We start from the raw sequence: 20,264 nt of genomic DNA, 5'->3' as shown, positions 1-20,264 counted from the left end.
GGACAGGTGTCCTGTTTGTCAAGTCAAGCGTGTTCCCATTCGTTTCTCTCTCTTCTCCGAACCCAAACATAGGAACGAAGAACACGCTAGCCAGAGCTCAACTAGAGATTGGATCTTCTCTATTCGACACTACAAGACCTTCTCTCATTCCTATTTTTGATTCTAGAATATTTCATATCTCAAAATAGTAAGTGACTTAGTATTTTTAACAGTAAAGCTTTTTAGGGTTTTTTAATTTGAAATCTAATTGAGAAATCATTTTAAGCTTCTCTTTCTTCTTTATTAAGTTGGATTTTCGGATCATTTATATATATATATATATGAGGAAAATGGAGGAACTTCGTACCAAGTTCCTCCAAGGAACTTGGTACCTATGTGGCATCATCTCATTCGTCCATCTACGTTTGAATAGATAATAGTTAGTGGTTGTATTTTTGCAAAAAAACCCTCCACTCTCAACTTTCTCTCTCCCTCCCATGATCTGCTCTCTCTCCCCCCAAAACCCATCACCTCCATTTTTCTCTCTCTCAAACAAATTCAAATCTAAAATCCTTTATAAAAATAGGAGGATCAAAAGAATAATTGTTCATGTTACAGTAAATGCTACAGTAGCATTTACTGTAACGTTATCACCGTAGCAAATAGGATATAGGTTACTGTAGCATTTTTTTTGAAAAAAACGGTATCACAAAAGAATATTGTAGCATTTTTAAAAACTGTAGCAGAGGAGGGATATGTAACGATTCAAAAAATTACTGTAGCATTAAAATTGGGATAACTGTAGCAAGGAAAAAAAAATTAAATGACGTGCTTTACACGGTGTTCACGACTAGTATATATATAGTAAAACCCTAATAAACTTCGGTGGATTGAAAAACTTGTCCATTATTTTTTTTATTATTATTAGATTTGCTTTGAGATTTGTGTAAGACATTAATGATATTTTTGAGATGTGTGCATTTATTTATTAAATTTGTTTTGAGATTTGTATAAGATGTGAATGCATTTTTGAGATGTGTGCATCTATTTATTAGATTTGCTTTGAAATTTGTGTAACACATGAATGTATCTTTGAGATGTGTGCATTCATGCTCGTCACATGTTAGCACAAATCTCAAAACAAATCTAGTGAATAAAAAAGTTAGCGAACAAATATTTTTATTCACTTAAGTTTATAGAAGTTTTACTTTGTGTGTTTGTGTGATAAAATGATATGGTAAGATGCGATTCTTATCGTGAAATGACCTATTAGATTTCAGAACGTGATTGGTGTTGTCTATCGTGTTTTGTACTTATCATGGTCTAATGTAGAAAAATTTTATCGTTTTAAAATTTGTACATATTATTTTAGCCGTAGAAATTTTTAAAACAGACTCATTTATAACTTTATATTCACCCCATTTCAAACATATTCACAAAAATCTACTTATTTTTAGCTAGGTCAAAACATTTTTTTGGTAATTAGTTAGGGTTGTCAACCCCGATTAATTAGTTGGGGTTAGTAACCGTGATTATTTTGAACTTAGTATTAGCCATCACTATAGACTCGTGTAATTAAACTAGCATCTAATTAATTGGGATTAGCAATGCCAATTCTTTAAAAAGAAGCATTTTTTACATAAGTATCCAGTTTCAGCCCGCGCTACTAACGTGGTCAAAACTGAGTCAATTTTCATAAATAAATTTGAAATGAGTAGATTTTGGGGAATAAATAAATCTATTTTGAAAATTTCTCCTATTTTAGCTATGTGCAAAAGGGAGGACGGTTAAGCTATCTGAAAAGTTAATATATTCAACTAGTTTGTTTTATACTCAAGAAGTTTTCAAATTATGTGAAAATTTAACCATATACATTTGATGATATTTTGAACAAGATGTACAGTATAGATCATGAATTTGATAGCGTGTGTGCAATGTATATGAAGTGACGATTCATTTTGCTAAATGAGCTACCAGGATATGGTCATGTGGTGAGACCCACCTTGCTAGTCACATCAAAAGTTATGGACTTTACTATTTTTAACTCATAGTAGCTCATTTAGCAAATGAGCTGCCACCTAGTGTGTGCGTGTATTTGTGTATATGATAAATTTTTTTCCTTCTTTTCTTGTGGCCGAAAGGGAGCCTATTGCCATCGTTATACACTTATACTTTTCCTGCTCATTACCGCTAAATTCTGCTCATTGTTCAGTAATTACTTTAGATTCAAGGCTATCGGAGAAAGCAGGTACTCTCTGGTGCGTGAATATGAAATGCTACGTGTCCACCCTTCGGATATGAAAGGCTATTGGAGACATTTATTAAGTTTTATTTTCGAAGGTTCAAAGCCAATAAATAATGGAAAATTCTTGATGCCAATAGGAATTCAAGAAAGCAAGAAGCATCTGGCTAGTAATCCGTTGTGCGCTTAATTAAAACCGCCCGGCCATCATAAAAGCAAATCAATATTCTTTTATAATAAATTACAAGAACAATGACTAAAATACTTTATTTGCAAATCCTCCGATAATTTACCGCCTTATTAAAGCCTATCGTGCAAGAACAACAATTCTAACAAGGTAAAGATAGACGGTGAGACTTCTTCAGAAGACTCCAAAGAATACGATAATGATGGTTTAATTACTACCCATAGAAACCAATATTATTATTATTATTATTATTAACCAACTTAACAAAATGGAAGGCTTCATACAAAACCTGCCACATGAAAGAAAACATAACAATGCTTCTTTCCAAATACACGAGCTGAGTATACATACATCATTCGAGCAAAAATTAGATTATACTTTTTTTGGGCGTGTTTTTTGCTTTGCATACTACCCCCGCACAAAAATAAAAAAGAAGAAACAAGGGTAGGTAGGTGAATGTCAAGTAGCAATGTCATCAACCTCTGAGTTGAACACAAAACTCGGAAAAGTAGTCGTTATGTCCCTGCAACGAGTCAAAGATGTTTTTTTGCGTCATAAGAAAATAAGCGACAATAAATTAAACAATGCTGTGAAAAGTTCAACCAACATATAAAGATTTTTACAGCTTTATCTCAAGAATGAGTTTGAAAATATGATAAAATCCAAATTGACAAGGAGAAAAGCGACGAAAGATGACAAAATCCTGCATAAAAATGCGTTGTAGCACCTTGGCACATTGAAATTAAATGTATTAGGGTACAACTTTTGTGTGCGCCAAAAAACCTACCATGGCATCTTTGTAAATGTAATTTAGTATATTTGTATTCTAAAAGATGAATTCGCCCAATAACTCCAATGCAAGCCGAAACTACGTAGGTTTTAGGTGAAGCTCATCGATGATCTCCGACATTCTCTGACTCTCCATGAAGCTCTCCCATGCTCCACGAAGCTCTCCGACGAATGCCATTTTCCCCAACAGAGCAATCAGTGATTTATTTTTGATTCATGAAACTTTAGTTCTAGTTTAGGTGTAGTACCTAATTAATTTTAATGTATGGATTAGAATTTTAGTTAACTAGCTATTAATTGTTCAATTGCATGTCTGTTGGTCTCGCCTAAGAATTTTTCATGAATTTTTTTTGTGTGTAATATGTTAAAAACCCAAAATTGCATAATTCCACATGATCCAATTAATCAGCACATAATTTGATTGATCATAACTCATTCTCAGACCGTATGCATAATAAAACTGTGTTTTCTGAACATTTTATTTTTAGCCATTGTAAACGAGTTCATACATTATACCTTGAACTAGTAAATATCACAGTCAAGCAGATCTATTTTCCTTCTTTTTGTGTTTTATTGAACCTGACTATTCATAAAAGTACAAGGTGGTTGTTGATTGCATAGCATCAAATGAAGAAGAAACTCATGTAGCTACAGGGACAAGGATTATGCTAAAATTCAAACAGTAAATTATTATTATCAGTTCAATCGTCAGAGGAGGAGATGGGTTTGACCCATAAACAATATTGTACATCCAATTTATGTTGGGACTTTTAACACAAAGCTAGTAGTTGAGTAAGTATTTGCTAATGCATCAAATATTGTACATGGCCCAAGTCTCAAATTATAGAGGTGAACAATGCTTTAGTTCCAGCCTAAATTGTAACCCAATTGCAGAAAGGAGGGGATCCCAGGGTTTAGTCATAAGGTCACACACAGATATCTCAAGAAACATTTCAAGATCTCCGCGCAACCAAAAACTGTAAGTTTTCCTCTCATTTGATTGTAGAAAATTTTCTATATATTGATCACCACAAGTTTCAATGGAATTGACAAACATGAGATTGGTTTTGATATGGGGCATACATGCATCACACATATTAATAGTTTTTGAAAGGGAGTCAAAATCAATCACGGCCTATACTGAATTTAATTACCTGATATGCTTGAGACCTTGAGACCTAGTTCAAAAGTTTACACTAAAGATCTTACTAGTTTCATGTTTCTATGTACAGAAAAAGACGAGTTGTGGTAAGCTAAAAGGTAGGACAAGAAACTACTAGCTCCGATTGAGGATAGCACACGGTAGAGCAAGATGATTTATTCATGTGCGATGAGGACCACTTGTGCACATGTTAGAAGTGACGGTATCATGGACTGTTAACAGGATAGAACTGAATTAACATGGATTAAGCCGACTAAAAGAAAATATAGATGCTAACATAGAGAAGCCTTAACAGAGATCATTCGAGATTATGTTCCCGAGAAACCTAGAAAAGAAGAATTTGTGTGCTGGCTCCAAGGATTCTAGATAAAAGTTTTGTTGTTGTTGTCGTCGTCAAGAACGTTGTTGTTGCTGCCGTTGATTTCTTTCCTGCACTCTTATGTGCATGATATGAACCGTATTTGCTCTCCTAATGTGGAACTCTAAAATGCTGTAGGCCTTCTTACCTAATGCAGAAAAGATAAGTAACAACTTTTCTTGCTAACGCCAAAGATGGTTCTGAAGTGGAGGATACAAATTGGTTGTATGGTTGCCTAAACTTGATGACTCTTTTGTACCCTTTTTCACAGACATCTACTATGACTTACATGGTTGTGTTGAGCTTCTTCACCTTACCTAAAGCTTTTAAATTAAACTCATCTTTGAGAAATTTGAAATGTCTAAGTGTTTTTGTGACATTGTACTTTCAATTTACGCGTCTCTCAAAGTGTACATGATCTTCACATTTTGTTGTTCTCTCCTATAAGTGCTCATATATATGTGTGTGATTGATTCATGATCCTTGCTATGCATATCTTATACAACTACGAACTAAACAAGGCAAGAATGCAGAGATATTTGCAACTACAAACTAAACAAACTAGCTTGTCAAAGAGTTCGAGGATACTACTTGCCTGAGATATGGGAGAGTCATTATCTTCAACAGTGATGGGTTGTGAGAAACAAAGTTGTGCCACTCTAATTTGTCGATCTTTCCATCCTTGTCTACATCAGCCTCCTGAAATGTCTGTTCATGATGGACATGATTTTAGAATAAATAATTGCCTCAGGTGATTTGTAAACCAGAGAATTGAAACTGAAGTGAACTGACGATGTATTAAAAAATGTTATTTACCTTATCCAGAATAAGTTCAACAGTTTCATCAGATAATCTCATTTCAGATTCTGATAGAAGTGCAATTAGCATTTGCTTGACCTATAAAATAGAAGTGCAGCTGTCATGATACATAGTAATATTATCAACAAATCAAGAACCACCATAAAGAGTTACATGCAAATGATATGACTGCATATATATATATATAATATATATATTATATATATATATAATAATATATATATATAGAGAGAGAGAGAGAGAGAGAAGAGACAGAAATGGAGACCTTAGTACCAAAGTTGCTTAAAGCAACTTGGTAGTGATGTGCATAATCTTGCCCTACATCATACATCGAAGATAGAGCCTCAACCACCCTTCACCAACTCAATGTAGATGTAGGACAAGATTAGGCCACATCATTACCAAGTTTCTCCATTTTTCTCATATATATATATATATATATATATATATATATATATATTATATATATATATATATATATATATATAATATATATATATATATGCAGAAAGCTAGCAAATCTCATAGATACATGAAATTAACTCAAATGGATAAAGATGGAAGGTCTCCTGAATGAAAACAGGACTGAAAATTAATAACCAGCTTTGGTAGTATAAAGTGTATCACGTAATAATTTCAGAAAAATGGTAAATTTTGTAATGTTGTAGCTTGCACGCTCACAATTCAGTAGATGATCGGTTACAACACTTCTATTTCATCAAACTATATTATCCCCTTTATGCATTGTTGCTGCTTATAGTGGGGGTATTTGAACGTTAGCATCTTAAAGTTGACTGCTTGAGCTTCTGCTTCTTTCCAGGCATTTACTTAAACCAAAAATCCAAAAAATTGTTCCCAACTACGGGATAATTTGTAATAGCCATAAACAAAAAAAGTAAAATATTACCTCTTTCCGCTCAATAAAGCCTGTGCCATGCAAATCATGAAGTTTGAATGAGACTGCAAAATCATGTGATATCTCAGTCTCTCATATAATAGTATTATGACAATATGCCAGAAAACTCAGAAAATTCTAGGAACTTACAATCAATTTTTTCTTCTTGTGAGACGCTCGGGTGAAATACATTCAGTGCCCGAACAAAGTCACCAAAATCAATGACTCCCTTTTGCTTTACATCAAACATATCAAAGATCTGTGTTTATATGAATTCAAAATGTCAAAAGATATTGTTCCTTTAGAAGACGGGTGTGCACAAATGCACACCCAAAACTATGTGAATGAATAACTGCAAATGCTTGCATACATACATATGCACATATATTCAGAGTGTACAAGCACAAACACAAAAATACGCGAATGAATAATTGCAAATGCTTGCATACATGCACATGCACATAAATAAAGCCACAGAGTAAGTGAGATTTGGATATTACCAAGTGACATAAATAAAATAACAGAAAGAACGAAAATGGAGAGAAGCTGCCAAAAAGGAGAAAGACATAAAGAGCAAACATGACATAAGGTGTCAATAGAAAAAAAAAATGTTCTACTGTGTAATGATAAAAATTGGACATTGTTAAATGTTCCAAATTCCTAAAAAGATTTAAACATGGCGGATCCATTTATTTTCTTGTTTAGATATGCCAGTAGAGAATTATGGAGGCACTAGTAGTTAAACTTGTAAAGTAGTAGAAGAATAAAATTGAGGCGTACAAATAATTTTTATTTTTATTTACTGTAATAACCTTGTTGTGGGAGGGCGGAAAGCATACAAACAATTATACTGAGGTCAACAACACTACTTTTCCGTATAAATTTATGATTGATGGCACTTATCCTGAACACAAGAATCATCTCTTTCTCCCTTCAATGGTTCAACCTCTCCTCTGGTTCAAAAAAATTCCTCCTGACAGCATTCAACATCTTGGACAGTTTCATATAGAAAATAATATTATTCTGTGTTTCCTTTTTATTTGTTCTTAAGCAGTTTTTTGGTGTACTTACAATGAAATTTACCATGACTGGAAGAGAAAAATAAGACTTGAAACTCCCCACAGAAACAAACTTTTCCACTCATTGTTTTGAAAATTTTAAGATTATAAACACTCAGTATTGGTAAACCAGACCTAGATTTTTCGCTTGAAATGCATCAAGAAGACCGCTAACTTGCAGCTGGAAGTGGAACTGTAGGACTTTCTAAGGTGATATAAAACCAATAGCTGTCACAAATCATAATAAGTATGGTACTTCTGGAGGACCTTATAGAATCCAGTAACATGAGTCAGAAAAGATAAGTTAATAAGAACTAAAATGAAATAGACTCTGTCTTAATCCTACGGAATTGAAACTAACTGAATGATGACTTGACATTAAGATATTAAATGCAATAAAAATTGTGTGTACTACAATAGCAAATGGTAACAAGATGAGAGGCAGGATTTGTGTAGTACCCTGTTTGCGAAAAGATTTTCCTTTCTCTTGTTCTTAAACAAGGCAAGCTGAAATTCTTCCTGCATACAACGAAAATAGATAAATGTTTCAAATTCTTATCTTCTTGTGGCTCATATAATGAATATTGTCAACAAAAGATATACAGACAAGTAAACCTAGTTACTAGTCAACTATAAATTTTAGATTCTAAGTTCTAACTGATACAATGAGTGGACATGTCATCAAACCTTTAAAAAACACTATAGAATACTAGGAATGCAGCATACAGAGACATACTACTACTACAAACATATTAAGGCACACAGTACTGCAATGATTGTGAACTGATATTCCTATTAAATATGTGTCAGTCCTTGACAAGGAAGGAAAAAAAACTATGTCAGTCCTTGACAATGAAGAGTAAGCATCAGGTGTCAACAATTCCACGAGTTTAATAAATTAATTTTGGATTTGCTTAGAAAGCCATATATAACGAATAATAAGCATCAGGTACCACCGTCCATGAATTAGGCACAAGTTGAAAAAAGTATATGGTCTACACACAGCAGTAACTGAGAGCAGACGAGGTGGTACCTAAGTTGCATGGAAACAGGTATGGGTACCGGTATGGGTGTAAATACAGGTACGGGACATGGCAATACTATAAAATGTAAGGTACGGGGACAGGGCTAATATATATATATATATAGTATATATATATACTATATGTATATATATATATATTAATATATATATATCATATAGAAGAGAGAGAGAAGCGAGAGAGGGGGGGGGGAGAGAACTTATGTGAACTAAGTTGGATGCTTCCACCAAATGTTCTCTATCGACTCATTTGTCTAGGGATGCTCTGTGCGATGTATGAGGGCCTTTTTATATATATAAATGAGTGGATAGAAACTTTGGTGCGACAAACTTGCGTGCTCGCACTTAAGTTGACATAATTCTACTCTCTCTCTTCTGCTGCGTCGTCTGGTCCGCGTGGATAGTATGTAGGTATAATACTATATTTATATATATATATATATATATATAATGTACATGAGATTATTTTTTTCCGCTTCATGTGTCATTAGAATTAAAATTCCAATCATATTTTTAAGTTTCTTTTATCATATTGATTATCATAAATTGGAAACTACTCATCTTATTACTAGATATCCAAACAACCCTTTAACTATATAGTTTTGAACTTGGGTATGGACTGAAATGAACCCGACTCATATCTAACTTGTTTCAAGAGATGGATGTCAAGTGTAAGCTATACGTGCAAGAAGTGGCTTGACAAGTGTTTTAAATTAACACATATATAGTATAATTGAGTACATGTTGTAATAAATGCATGAATATATTCAAGAAGCGTCCACGAAGTTTGAGTGCGCGAAGTGTCGGGTACGTGTCCGGTATGGGTACGGCTTAATTATAGAAGAACCTGGGCAACATAGGGTGGTACCCATTGATGTTGACTAGAAGATGGCTCCTGACAAGAAAGAGAAGATCAAACTGAATTTTTCCATAATGGTCCTAAAATTTTCTGAAACATGCAATCTCAAGATTCAAGTGTCCAACACTGAAACTGACCAATGAAATGCATAGGAAAACGATTACAATGCATCCTAGGGCATTTGCTACTTTCAACCATAAAATATAATTGATATTTGGTTTTTCAGATCTCTTAAAATGATATGATCTCGATCAACTTGAATGACATAGACCTCTGATTTGCACCCTTAAGGTCATTGTGAAATTTAAAACAAAAATGAAGGAAAGAAAAACATTTTATGGTCTCGTGTGTCAAAGATGTATATATGAGCATTACCTTGTTTATCAGCCCATCATCTATCACAGAACTGCTAATGCTCTTAAATAGCTCAAACAGTGCCTCAACTTCACTAACACTGACTGCAGATTAAGTAAAGATAAAATCTATATAAAACATTTGTCAAGTAAGTTCCAAGAGAGAGATAAACATCTATTATAAATACGCCAAGTATAATTGTATAACAATCATCTCGTGTGTCTGCATGATAAATAAATGTGAACAATCTACTCGAATGGAAGTAACGATAAATATTTCAGATTTTTTTTTTCTTTTTCAGTGTTGGGTGGGGACTGTTTACCATAATAATCAATTAGTTGATATGAATATATTAAGGAAAAAATTGCAGTACAACACCGCATATATAAATCGAGCACAATAAAATAACTTGAGAAGTGGAATTTTAAGATTTCACAGCAATTGTGTCATCAAGCTATAGTAATGAATTTTAAGACTGGTTCTTGGAGTGGGATGACACAACAGAAAATGCATCACATTTTTCCTTCACCTTTCAATTTGCCCAATGCACATATTCATCATGATAACCATCTCAAGTTCCTCAACATAATTCAACGCATGCACAAAATAAAGTAATTGTGCTAGAAAAAGGAAGAAGCTAAATTGGGTAAAAGAAGAAAATTTTGTTGCATTACTGAACACAACTAGGTTGAGAAGGCAACAGGTAAAGCAAAAATGCCTAGGACATAAAAAAGGGAACATCCACAGATGCTAAACAAATTATGTGAGATTGATAACCTTTCATTTAGTATGTATCTTGAATCCTTGATATAGGAGAGCGTAAGTCCATATCCCAGTTTGCTTGTTAAGGACGAATTAATCACCATTGGCAAGGAGACAAGCAGCAAAGTACACTAATGTGATGTTAAAGGAAGGTATGGGATTAGTGGGAGTAGGTTCTCGCGTCATAAGAAGAAAAACCAATCCTTGAATACATGAACATCATTAGCACCATTGTTATCGAGGCGCGCGCACCAGGCGTGTCCCATGCGCCAGGCGCTACGGCCTGTAGCAAACGCGCCCCCTCTCTGCGCTCCAACTGATGGTGCGCAGTGAGTTGGGTTGTTTTGAATTAAACGGGTTTCGGGTCTGGTACCCGCATATTCCCATTAAACCCTTTTCTTCTTAGGGTTTCGAGTACTAATTTGATTATTTGACTTTATATGAGTTGCAGATACACACCAAGAAGAGGAATAGGTTGGATCACAATAGATTGTAGGATCTAGTATATTGCAAATATAATCAAGCTTTGAAGGAAAGATTTGACTGCAAGGATATTGTTGATCCAATCAAGTTGATTGACATAGATGAAAGCAACGAGTGTTTATTAGGTCAATTTGGAGAGGGCAACAATGAAGAGAATGACTTGGTGGATGAGGAGGATGACCTTAGATGGGGTGTTGTAGGCGAAGCAAGGGGAGTTAAAGAAAATTTTGGACCAACTTTAAGATCTACTGCTAGGGTTCGAGGATCTTCAAGTGGTATTGCTTTGTCATCTAGGAGGAGCGAGTCGGACTCAATGAAGAAGAGTTCGGTGAAGAAGAGGACGAAACTGAGGATGAGGAAATTCCACATCAGTTGGATGACGATGATGATGAGGATGACTAGACACTATTATTTTGCTACTTGTTTATTTTGTTTCGTACACTTTTGCTCATGTTGGATATTATCTTGCATTGTGATTTGTGAAAACTTATGAACTTCTCTATGTTATGCGTTGGATATTATCTTGCATTGTGATTTGTGAAAACTTATGAACTTCTCTATGTTATGCATGCTAATTAAGACTCTTTGTGATTTGTGAAAACTTATGAACTTCTCTATGTTATGCATGCTAATTAAGACTCTTTCGTGATTTAGTAAGTGAAATTATATTTCTTAGTCTTTTTATGTGACAATTTATAAACATGTTGCTTCTTTGTCTTATATTGAAAAATATTAGTTTGAGTTGTGTGCCTCAATTCAGTGAGGTGCGCGTATCGTTACGCGTCTTGCGCATGGTGCGCGTAAAGAACCTTTATGCCCCGCATTGTGCCTTGTGCGTAGATAACACAGATTAGCACAGTAATAAGTTGTGCACGAGGTTCCTACCAACAATGTTATAGACAAATGACATGTGGACTCTTACAACTATTCATGCAGAACCATCTTATAGGGAAAACTAAATTAGAAATGCAAAATGCTTCTCTTTTTAAAGATAGTTTTACTGAAATTAATTAGTGAAGACATAGAATATTGTGACATCACCATTTTCGAGTAAAAGTAAACGAGGTATATGAAGGAACATCATAACTAGCTTCCATTTAACATGGAAATTTTGAGATATGATGTGATACACTACTCATATTCTTGACCTATGTTGCACGGAAATAGATACAAGTACTGGTCCAAAACACGACAAATTTATAAAAGATAGCGTACGGGGATATAACTATGTATATTTTTATACACTCGTATATATTATATATTGAAATTAATAGTTTACACATAATTTTTTTATAAATATTTATATACATATATATATATATATTGAAATTAATAATTTACACTGACATCAATATTTTTTTATTCACTTGTTATGAGAATTAAAGTTTCCATAACATTTTTATGTTCCTTTTATTATGTGGATTATAATTGCAAAATCGCTCATTTTTGAACTAGGCCCAGACCCAACCCATTAAGATCATAGTTAAAGATTCAACGAGTGTCAAGAAGTGGATATGAAGTGTAGAATACAAGCATGACACATGTTCTAAAGTAAAATATATATTGTTTAATTTGAGTACATGCCCGAATAAATGTATACATATCAGTGACGGGCATCCAAGGAGTTTGGGTATGGATATACGTGTCCGGTACGGTACAGCTTCAGATAGAAGTACCAAGGTAACATAGCTCTTAACTAAGTTAAGCACACAAGATAATATTGAGTTGAATAGCCAAGCAAGTATGTCAATGGTTTTGCCCACATTAAAATGGAATATTTTGTCCAATTATATACAATTTTCAAACCAGCAATTATAGTATAAGTAACAAACCGCCTTTACCCTACCACACTTATTCCTTTTATTCCCAAAAGGTTTGCAGTAGAAATTTTCTAAAAGATCTCCAAGATCCAACAAACGATGTCCAATTTACCACTTTAGATCTTTTTTTTTCTCCCCCTATTTGATCTCTCTTCTCCAACATGGCCAACCTAAACTCTGGCTACTCATCACCTCTACCTAACTAACATTGGCTCTATTATCATCCTCTATTACATTGCTCCTTTATCAATGACATCGTGTTTCCTCCAACCTCACCTTCGTTTTTCCTATACAGACGCCATCCCCTCCTTAACATCCATCACCCAATGTGTCCGCTATAGTTTATTTATCTTTGTAGTTTTCTATTGTAGCCTCATACTGTTTTACTGCACATAGCCCAACCGATAGAAATATGTCCGCTTAAAGGCTCAACCTATGTTTCGATAGTTTGGAAGAGATGGACCACAAAATAGTTTGGTGATGCAGAGTTTCTATTTAAATTAAGATTTTCTGGAGTTATTTTTCATTGTCATCACCTTTTGCATGTTAGCTTTTCTGAGAATGTAAGTGCTGAAAAAAATTAAACTATCAAATACAGTACCATCCGAAGGAATCAAAATCAATATTTTAACTCTATGCCCTGCAGTATAAGCATTATTTCCTTCACCTCCCTGAATTTGGACAAGGGAACGTGCACTTCACTCTATCCACAAACAGAGACATCAGTTTCCAATGTCATTCACCTCCATCCATCTTCAATTCAAGAATATAATCAATATCATGAATTTTTAATGACAAACAAGATCTCAAAAAACCTTCCAAATTGATGACAATGTTCACCATCAAGCACTCACAGCCGCACTCCATCAGGTTTTGCTCATGCGTGATATGACTCAGGAAACGATTACATAAACGAATTCCTCAAGTGGTCTATAATTCAAGGAACAGAATATCAAAAAAAGGATGTGCATGAACCTTTTCTTCGAACATCTACAAAAAATAAAATTGTGGAAAACCATTGTCTGGCGCGTCTTCCAGACCAATATTGATGGTATTCCAGAGTTTTATTATTCACATATGTTCAAAGAAAAGATGTGTGCTCTACTCTCTGATGCACCCGCTCTTGAGTTCAGCGTCTTTGATGATGGATCCTTAAGTTATAAACTGCTTAAGGGAGTTTGTTTACTTAATCGCTTGTTGACTCATATCGTGAATGAACAGTCAGATAGAATGCGTTCATAAGCTTCCGATGCTGAGCATTGTCATTGATTTAGAAGGTCCTGTGGAATCTCATCTTGACATCAACTATTCATGATTATTGATTATATTTCTCGAACCGAATATGGACGGAGGTGATTGACATTGGAGTGTGTTCGTTTGTGGATATAAGGCATAAGGCTGAAAATGCACATTTGTATGTCTAAATCTAGGAGGTGGAGAGCAGAAGGAAACCATCTTTATATTGCAGGCTTGGAGTTGAAACATAGATTGTAGTTCCTCTACGTGGTATTGTATTCACTTCTCATGGGTGTCTATTTCTTCTGATTAGATTCATCCATCGCCTCTATGCAATTTCATGGGTTTGCACAACATGCCCCACCAGATAAGATTTAAATAAGTATTTAAGTTTCCTATTGCATAAGGTATAAACAACATTTAATCTTCTTTGTGGATTTTTGGATTTTATTTGATTAATTAGTAATTTCAAGGAAACCATATCTACAAGGTAATATCTTAAGTAGTATAGGTCAGATTTTACTTCAAATGTAAGCCCTTCTAAAAAAGAAGTCATTTGGTTGCGGTGGGATTTTAGAAATCAAGTCCTTAAATAAGATACGAACTCGTTAAAACTAAAAAGCTTAACTGCAATGTTTTCTCTTTAGAAGGACACTAGGTGGAAATGTTTCATCTCTGCTAGCCAAGAATGTATGCATATACATGTATAACTCGTGAATCAAATCCTGAAAAGTACAACCTTGTATCTGTAATACCTCATACTTATTCATCTTTAAAAATTTTAAACAAGGAAACTCTAATAAGAAAAGGAAATATATAATAATCCTACAAGATATTTTTTTTCTTGTTAGTAGTCCTAGTAAGATATTATATTTTAACTTATACATTGAGTATAAGCACTTTTTGTCAATGAACATAAATTTCATTTACAATATGAACAGTGTAAGTAGATTAAGAAACTCAAGCCTACCTGAGAATATAAGGATTAAAACTTCATTTTATATTACAACATCATCCTTTGGAATCCTCATATTTATCAAGCCCTTTCTCTATATTTTATGTTTAAAATTCTTGAAGAAGACAAGAAAGGGTTGGTGGATGTCATTAGGAGGAATACTACTTTGTATAATAGGCTCAAAGGCAATATTTGCAGATCTCGGTCACTTCTCATACACTAACTAATCTCCCCACTATACCAAATCCTAACAAAACCCACCAACCCACTAACTAATTTTTCACTACTTAAAACTAACTCATCCACTAATCTCTCTTAAAAAAACCCTTTTTCAAATTTTTCCTCACAAGAAAAGATTCTCACGAGAGAGAGAGAGAGAGAGAGAGAGGAAGAAAAAAGAAAGAGAAAAAAAAAGAAAGGAAAAAAGGGAGGGGAGATTGGCTAATTGAGAGGAGAATAGGGTATTCAAGGAGAAGGAATGGATAGGGATTTCAAATTTTAGAGTTTAATTTTGGCAAGCATTCCTTTAACTCTTTTATTGATCGCCTAATTTTTTTCATAATCGGCAAGCATTCCTTCAGCTCTTTTATTTTTCATGATTGACTTATTTTTCATACGGCAAGTGTTCATCTCCTTGCTTGTTTTATAAATTCCAGAAATTTTATTTTTCTAAATCTATTTTACCATTTTTATTTGATCTTTGGCTGGCGATAATGTCGGTCGAATCACGCATTGAATTGATTTAGTTGTCTGTGGTCACTCGTAGCTTATGGAACTATATAGAAATTTATTTCTGAATATGGACTCAAGCTATATGGGACAAGTACATTTGTCTCTAGAAAAGATAGGAATAATAATTTCGTGGACATTTGTTATAATATATGTGCACGATGTTCTGTAAAAGGACCCACTTAGATTGGTAAGTTATTTTCTTCTAGGAGTATTGATGAGCTTTGACAAGGATAATTAAGATTAAGTTTTGGTTTAAGGAAGCTTACTGTCACTTCTTCATATAGTTTCTTTCTCATGCCAGCATCTTATCTAAACAGTTGCATGTGTTTCCCATTCATCATTATTAAAATTCATCAACATGATGACATGTGGGATCAGTGCTACACGGGTGACATGTGAAATAGAGGGTGTGTTGTCCTAGAAAACAACATGGAAGCATCTAGGTACTACTTGTATCTCATTGGATATATACGTTTGATGAATTAGTGGAACGTACGTCAGTATTCTAAATATGAGATTATGGGTAAGGGAATGTTTCAAGGTTCATAAAGCATTCAATGTTTGATATATTGTAGCTCTAAAAGAATTATATATGAATCCAAATATACAAAGAAAATATTTGTTGCTATACTACTCATTATTCAACTCCTGAATCTTGAAGCTTACCCATCACTTCATGGGTAGCGTCTAAAGCCAAGTGTTTATTTAAAGTGGATTTTCTCTATGCATGTCTGGATTAAATATAGGAGTGAGCTTGTTATTGGTTGGTTGAGCATTATAGAACACAACTCTCCTCAATGAACCTCTAATTGGGTCTTTACCTCCAAATAAGTAAAGATAGCAACCGCTAAGAACAGCACAACCAAGCTCACCCAAATCCCTTTACAGGTAGAGTGATCAACATAGGTTGTAGATATAAATGTTCATTGTGTGACTGGTATAGTATGTTGTTAGATATCGTATTGTGTTTGACGAATTATACAACCTCCTATTTGATCACATAGCCACATCTACTAGGTGGGCTATGCATGAGTAAGTATCATGTTAAGTTATGGATCAGAGCATGACCTGGTAACGTCGACCATATGATATATGAATTACTGATTTGTACTTTTTAGGAAATATTGTGGTTGACACGCATGACTTTATGAAAAATTGTTGTTTGACCACCTAGTTGTCATCCAATGGGAGAGACTGTGTATGAAGACGACTCTTATTAAAAATGTGATATATAAGCGTGCTTTCATAGCATGGTTATGCTCTCAATATCGATATCCCGATATGAGATTTTTCCTTAGCTATTACTATGATAGCATCGACTAGACGATGCATCCATCTTGATTGGACATGTTCTAGGTCACAACTATTTTTTATAGTTTTACGAAAGCCGTTCCACAATAACTCTGTGGTTAGTCCATAACATTTCATGCACAGTCACTTAAATTAAACCGACAAATATGGGGTTTATAAAACGGAATTGGACGGAGAATATATAAGGTATATAAATGGGCTCATGCGCATTCTTGATATCTTGAGTTATATATATACAAGGGCCAAGGGCCAATACCTGACTTGAAGCTGTATTCTCGGGACGTGTTACGAGAAGACTGATTTATATGCATGATACTATTCTCCTCTAATTCAAACAACATGTAAAATAAGAATAATGTGACTATATGTGTGATAGATTTGACATGCACGACATGTCCTGGATAAGGTGTTGGTGATGTACTTCTTTATTACTTGTTTATAGGATTTTTGGAGTTAATATTTAACGATTCACAATTTGAGATATATGGTATATGCGAGGGTTTTCTTGTTTGGATTATTCACTCGACATACCCATCTCCGTGTTGTGGGTTTCTAAATCTTTACTCCTTTTAGTACAGGGTATAAGATATATGCTTTGTGGTGGACCTTATTTGATATCTACAATTTGCAATTTTATTTATCATCTTTAATTGAGATTTCATCTTTTCTTTATACCTGTCATATACACTTACATGCGCACAATTTTCTCATTTTACATGTTTGCTGGGAGTTTTCTGACTCCCCTGGGGTTTGCGTGCCCCAGACTCGGGGACAATTCTTTCTTCGCAAGACCGAGAGTACTTTGAGGATCAGGTCGATCGACAGTGATCACCTTCTGACCTATCACTCTCTCAACTTTATTTTATTTAGCCAGATATTTGTTTTAGACTTTTCCTGTAATCACATGTGGTTCTCCAGACTATGATGTATCTTCCTTTTTCCCACTTTGGATAATTGTGGACTTATCGTAGAACTCTGTCTTTTCAAAGATTTCTTTATCTATCTATTTTCTTTGTTATCTTAGTTACATGCTCTATGTAGTAGTTCTTTTCGCAATATATTTGTATACATGATGATCCAGAGACGTGAATGTGACCGTATGGTTACATTGTCAGCCAAGTCATGTTCTAAATTATTGCATTTAGAACTGGGGCGTGACAGTATCCAAAATAAAAAAATGCTTACTCGTACAATAAAGGAGAAAATCTATCAAATCCATGAGAATCGAAGGACACACTAAGGCACAACAGTTGTTTTTGTCAAGCATAACAGATCCAATGATGAACATTCAAAGTGCTTCTAGCCCAAATAACTTGGGAATATATTCAAAGAGACGAAGCAAATTTACATTTTCCTTGGGGGGTTTGACAAGATAACTTTTCAATGATCCTTCGGGCCTAGGGCATCAAACCCCTGGGCGTGACCAAGGGGCACCCCAATGCACGGCCACAAATATTCTAGGAAATTAATTTCCTATGGGTGCTCCAAAGAGAGTCGAACGAACTTGGCGTACTACTCATAGGCAGCTTACCAACTCGGCTGGACCCTCTTGGATAATTCACATGAATTTCACATGTAAGAGGTACTTTATCGTAAAAGTTCAAAATATCACATACAGCATACATCCCAACAATCACACAGATCAGAAAGTGAAATCCTCAACTGATTCAAAAATCATAAACAAGATCATGCATCGATCACAAATTAACTGAAAGAACCCAAAATCGAGAACTCACAAGCAGTCTCCGATGCGAGAATCACGGGGTCTTCATAGCCCGGGACATGCTTTCTCGAAGTGGAACCGACGCAGCCCATTGATCGCACGATCGCCGATCGATCGGATCAGGGACCTCGCAGATTACAAACCGCGATCATCTCGATTCGAGAGAATAGGGGAGGAATCACGAAACCCTAACCCTAGATCCGAGAAGGTGAGGGATGAGTAAAAGAGGAAATGTTTTTTTTCTCCCAGCCAGTTGGGTGTTGCCACGTGGCGGGGACATGGATTTAGCTTCTTCAAATCGGAGAGAAGCGCCGTACGGGCAGCCGGTAGGATTTTGACGCGTAATTTTAATTGCTAGGGATTTTGTTTTGAGTGGCACTACAGGCACACTTGTGCCACACTTTCAGCCACACTCTCATCTCTCTGCTACAGTAACCAGGCCCACATGAGATTTATAAATAAATCTCATGTGGGCCCGGTTACTGTAGCAGAGAGAGGGGAGTGTGGCTGAAGGTGTGGCACAAGGTGTGCCTGTATCATATTTGATTTTGTTTTTCCGAATGATGAGAGATCGGGTGGGGAGTCTGGAACAGGAGACAGGGTGACTTTTGGCGCGAAGTTCGTTCGCTTGCGGCCGCGAGGGCTACAGGAGTAGGATCCTTTTCACTTAATTATTGAGCATGTACTGACTCGATATGGAATAATTGAGGTTAATAATCAACGTCACGGCCGAACATGATCCTGTTTTATATGCTTTTTTTATTTCGGCGAAGACTCGAATTAATACTGTTTAATTTTTTGTAGGCCCGAAAGAACTCTGTAAACTGGTTTTAATTTGGACAAATCCTCATCTCGACTAAAATCAATTTATAATGAAACTGTCAGTTTTTAACATGTTGCTAAAGAGCGCTCTTTTTTTTAAGAAATGAGTAAGAGCTGAACTTAAATATGTTTGCAAATACACATGTGAGAATAATTTTGCACACGACGTGAGTTTTTTTTAGTTAAGCATTACACATATGTTGGTTGAGATTCGTGTATATTAATTGTTGTATAATACACGCGCATGAACCTATAATTAAAGTTTAGCAATAAGGATTTTCACCCCCCCCTCCATCTTTTAGTTAGTAAATTAAAGTACATGTTTATGTTTTTCCGCATAAATCATACACATCAAAATTTTACTAGCATACAAAATACGTGTTTATTTCTTGAAAAAGAAGGAAGGTGTACTTTTCCTGTTAAGTGTGTGATTGTACGGTCCAACCCCAACCGCTAAAAAAGATCGAAAACACAATACCTCTTGATCGAACGCTTCACGTGTCTTAGGCAAGCTATGCCGAGCCAGCTGTCATCCGTACTCATAATGTACAAGTAATTGTAAATTTGGAAGATGACGCTATGGGGGGGTGTATGGTTAAATGAAGGTGACTCGAATGTGTGAAAGTCACTTATTTTTGCAAGTGTGAAAGTGAATTTATGTCAACATGAAAGTGAA

The 20,264-nt window shown here is 34.9% G+C and overlaps 1 protein-coding gene across 1 annotated transcript; it reads right to left on the bottom strand.

The window, feature by feature from the left end:
- On the bottom strand, positions 2,632-19,026 carry LOC109838915 (calcineurin B-like protein 1). Its single transcript, XM_020407341.1, has 8 exons — positions 18,780-19,026; positions 9,766-9,848; positions 7,949-8,008; positions 6,582-6,690; positions 6,444-6,496; positions 5,534-5,614; positions 5,313-5,425; positions 2,632-2,931 (listed from the first exon to the last, which is right to left on the bottom strand). The coding sequence occupies exons 1-8, from the start codon at positions 18,856-18,858 to the stop codon at positions 2,868-2,870; spliced, it is 642 nt and encodes a 213-aa protein (XP_020262930.1). The 5' UTR covers positions 18,859-19,026; the 3' UTR covers positions 2,632-2,867.

Source organism: Asparagus officinalis, chromosome 4 (genome assembly GCF_001876935.1).
Source record: "Asparagus officinalis chromosome 4, Aspof.V1, whole genome shotgun sequence".
NCBI classification, from domain to species: Eukaryota; Viridiplantae; Streptophyta; class Magnoliopsida; order Asparagales; family Asparagaceae; genus Asparagus; species Asparagus officinalis.
The sequence above is the reverse complement of the archived record's forward strand: the minus strand, read 5'-3'. Positions and strand labels throughout refer to the sequence as shown.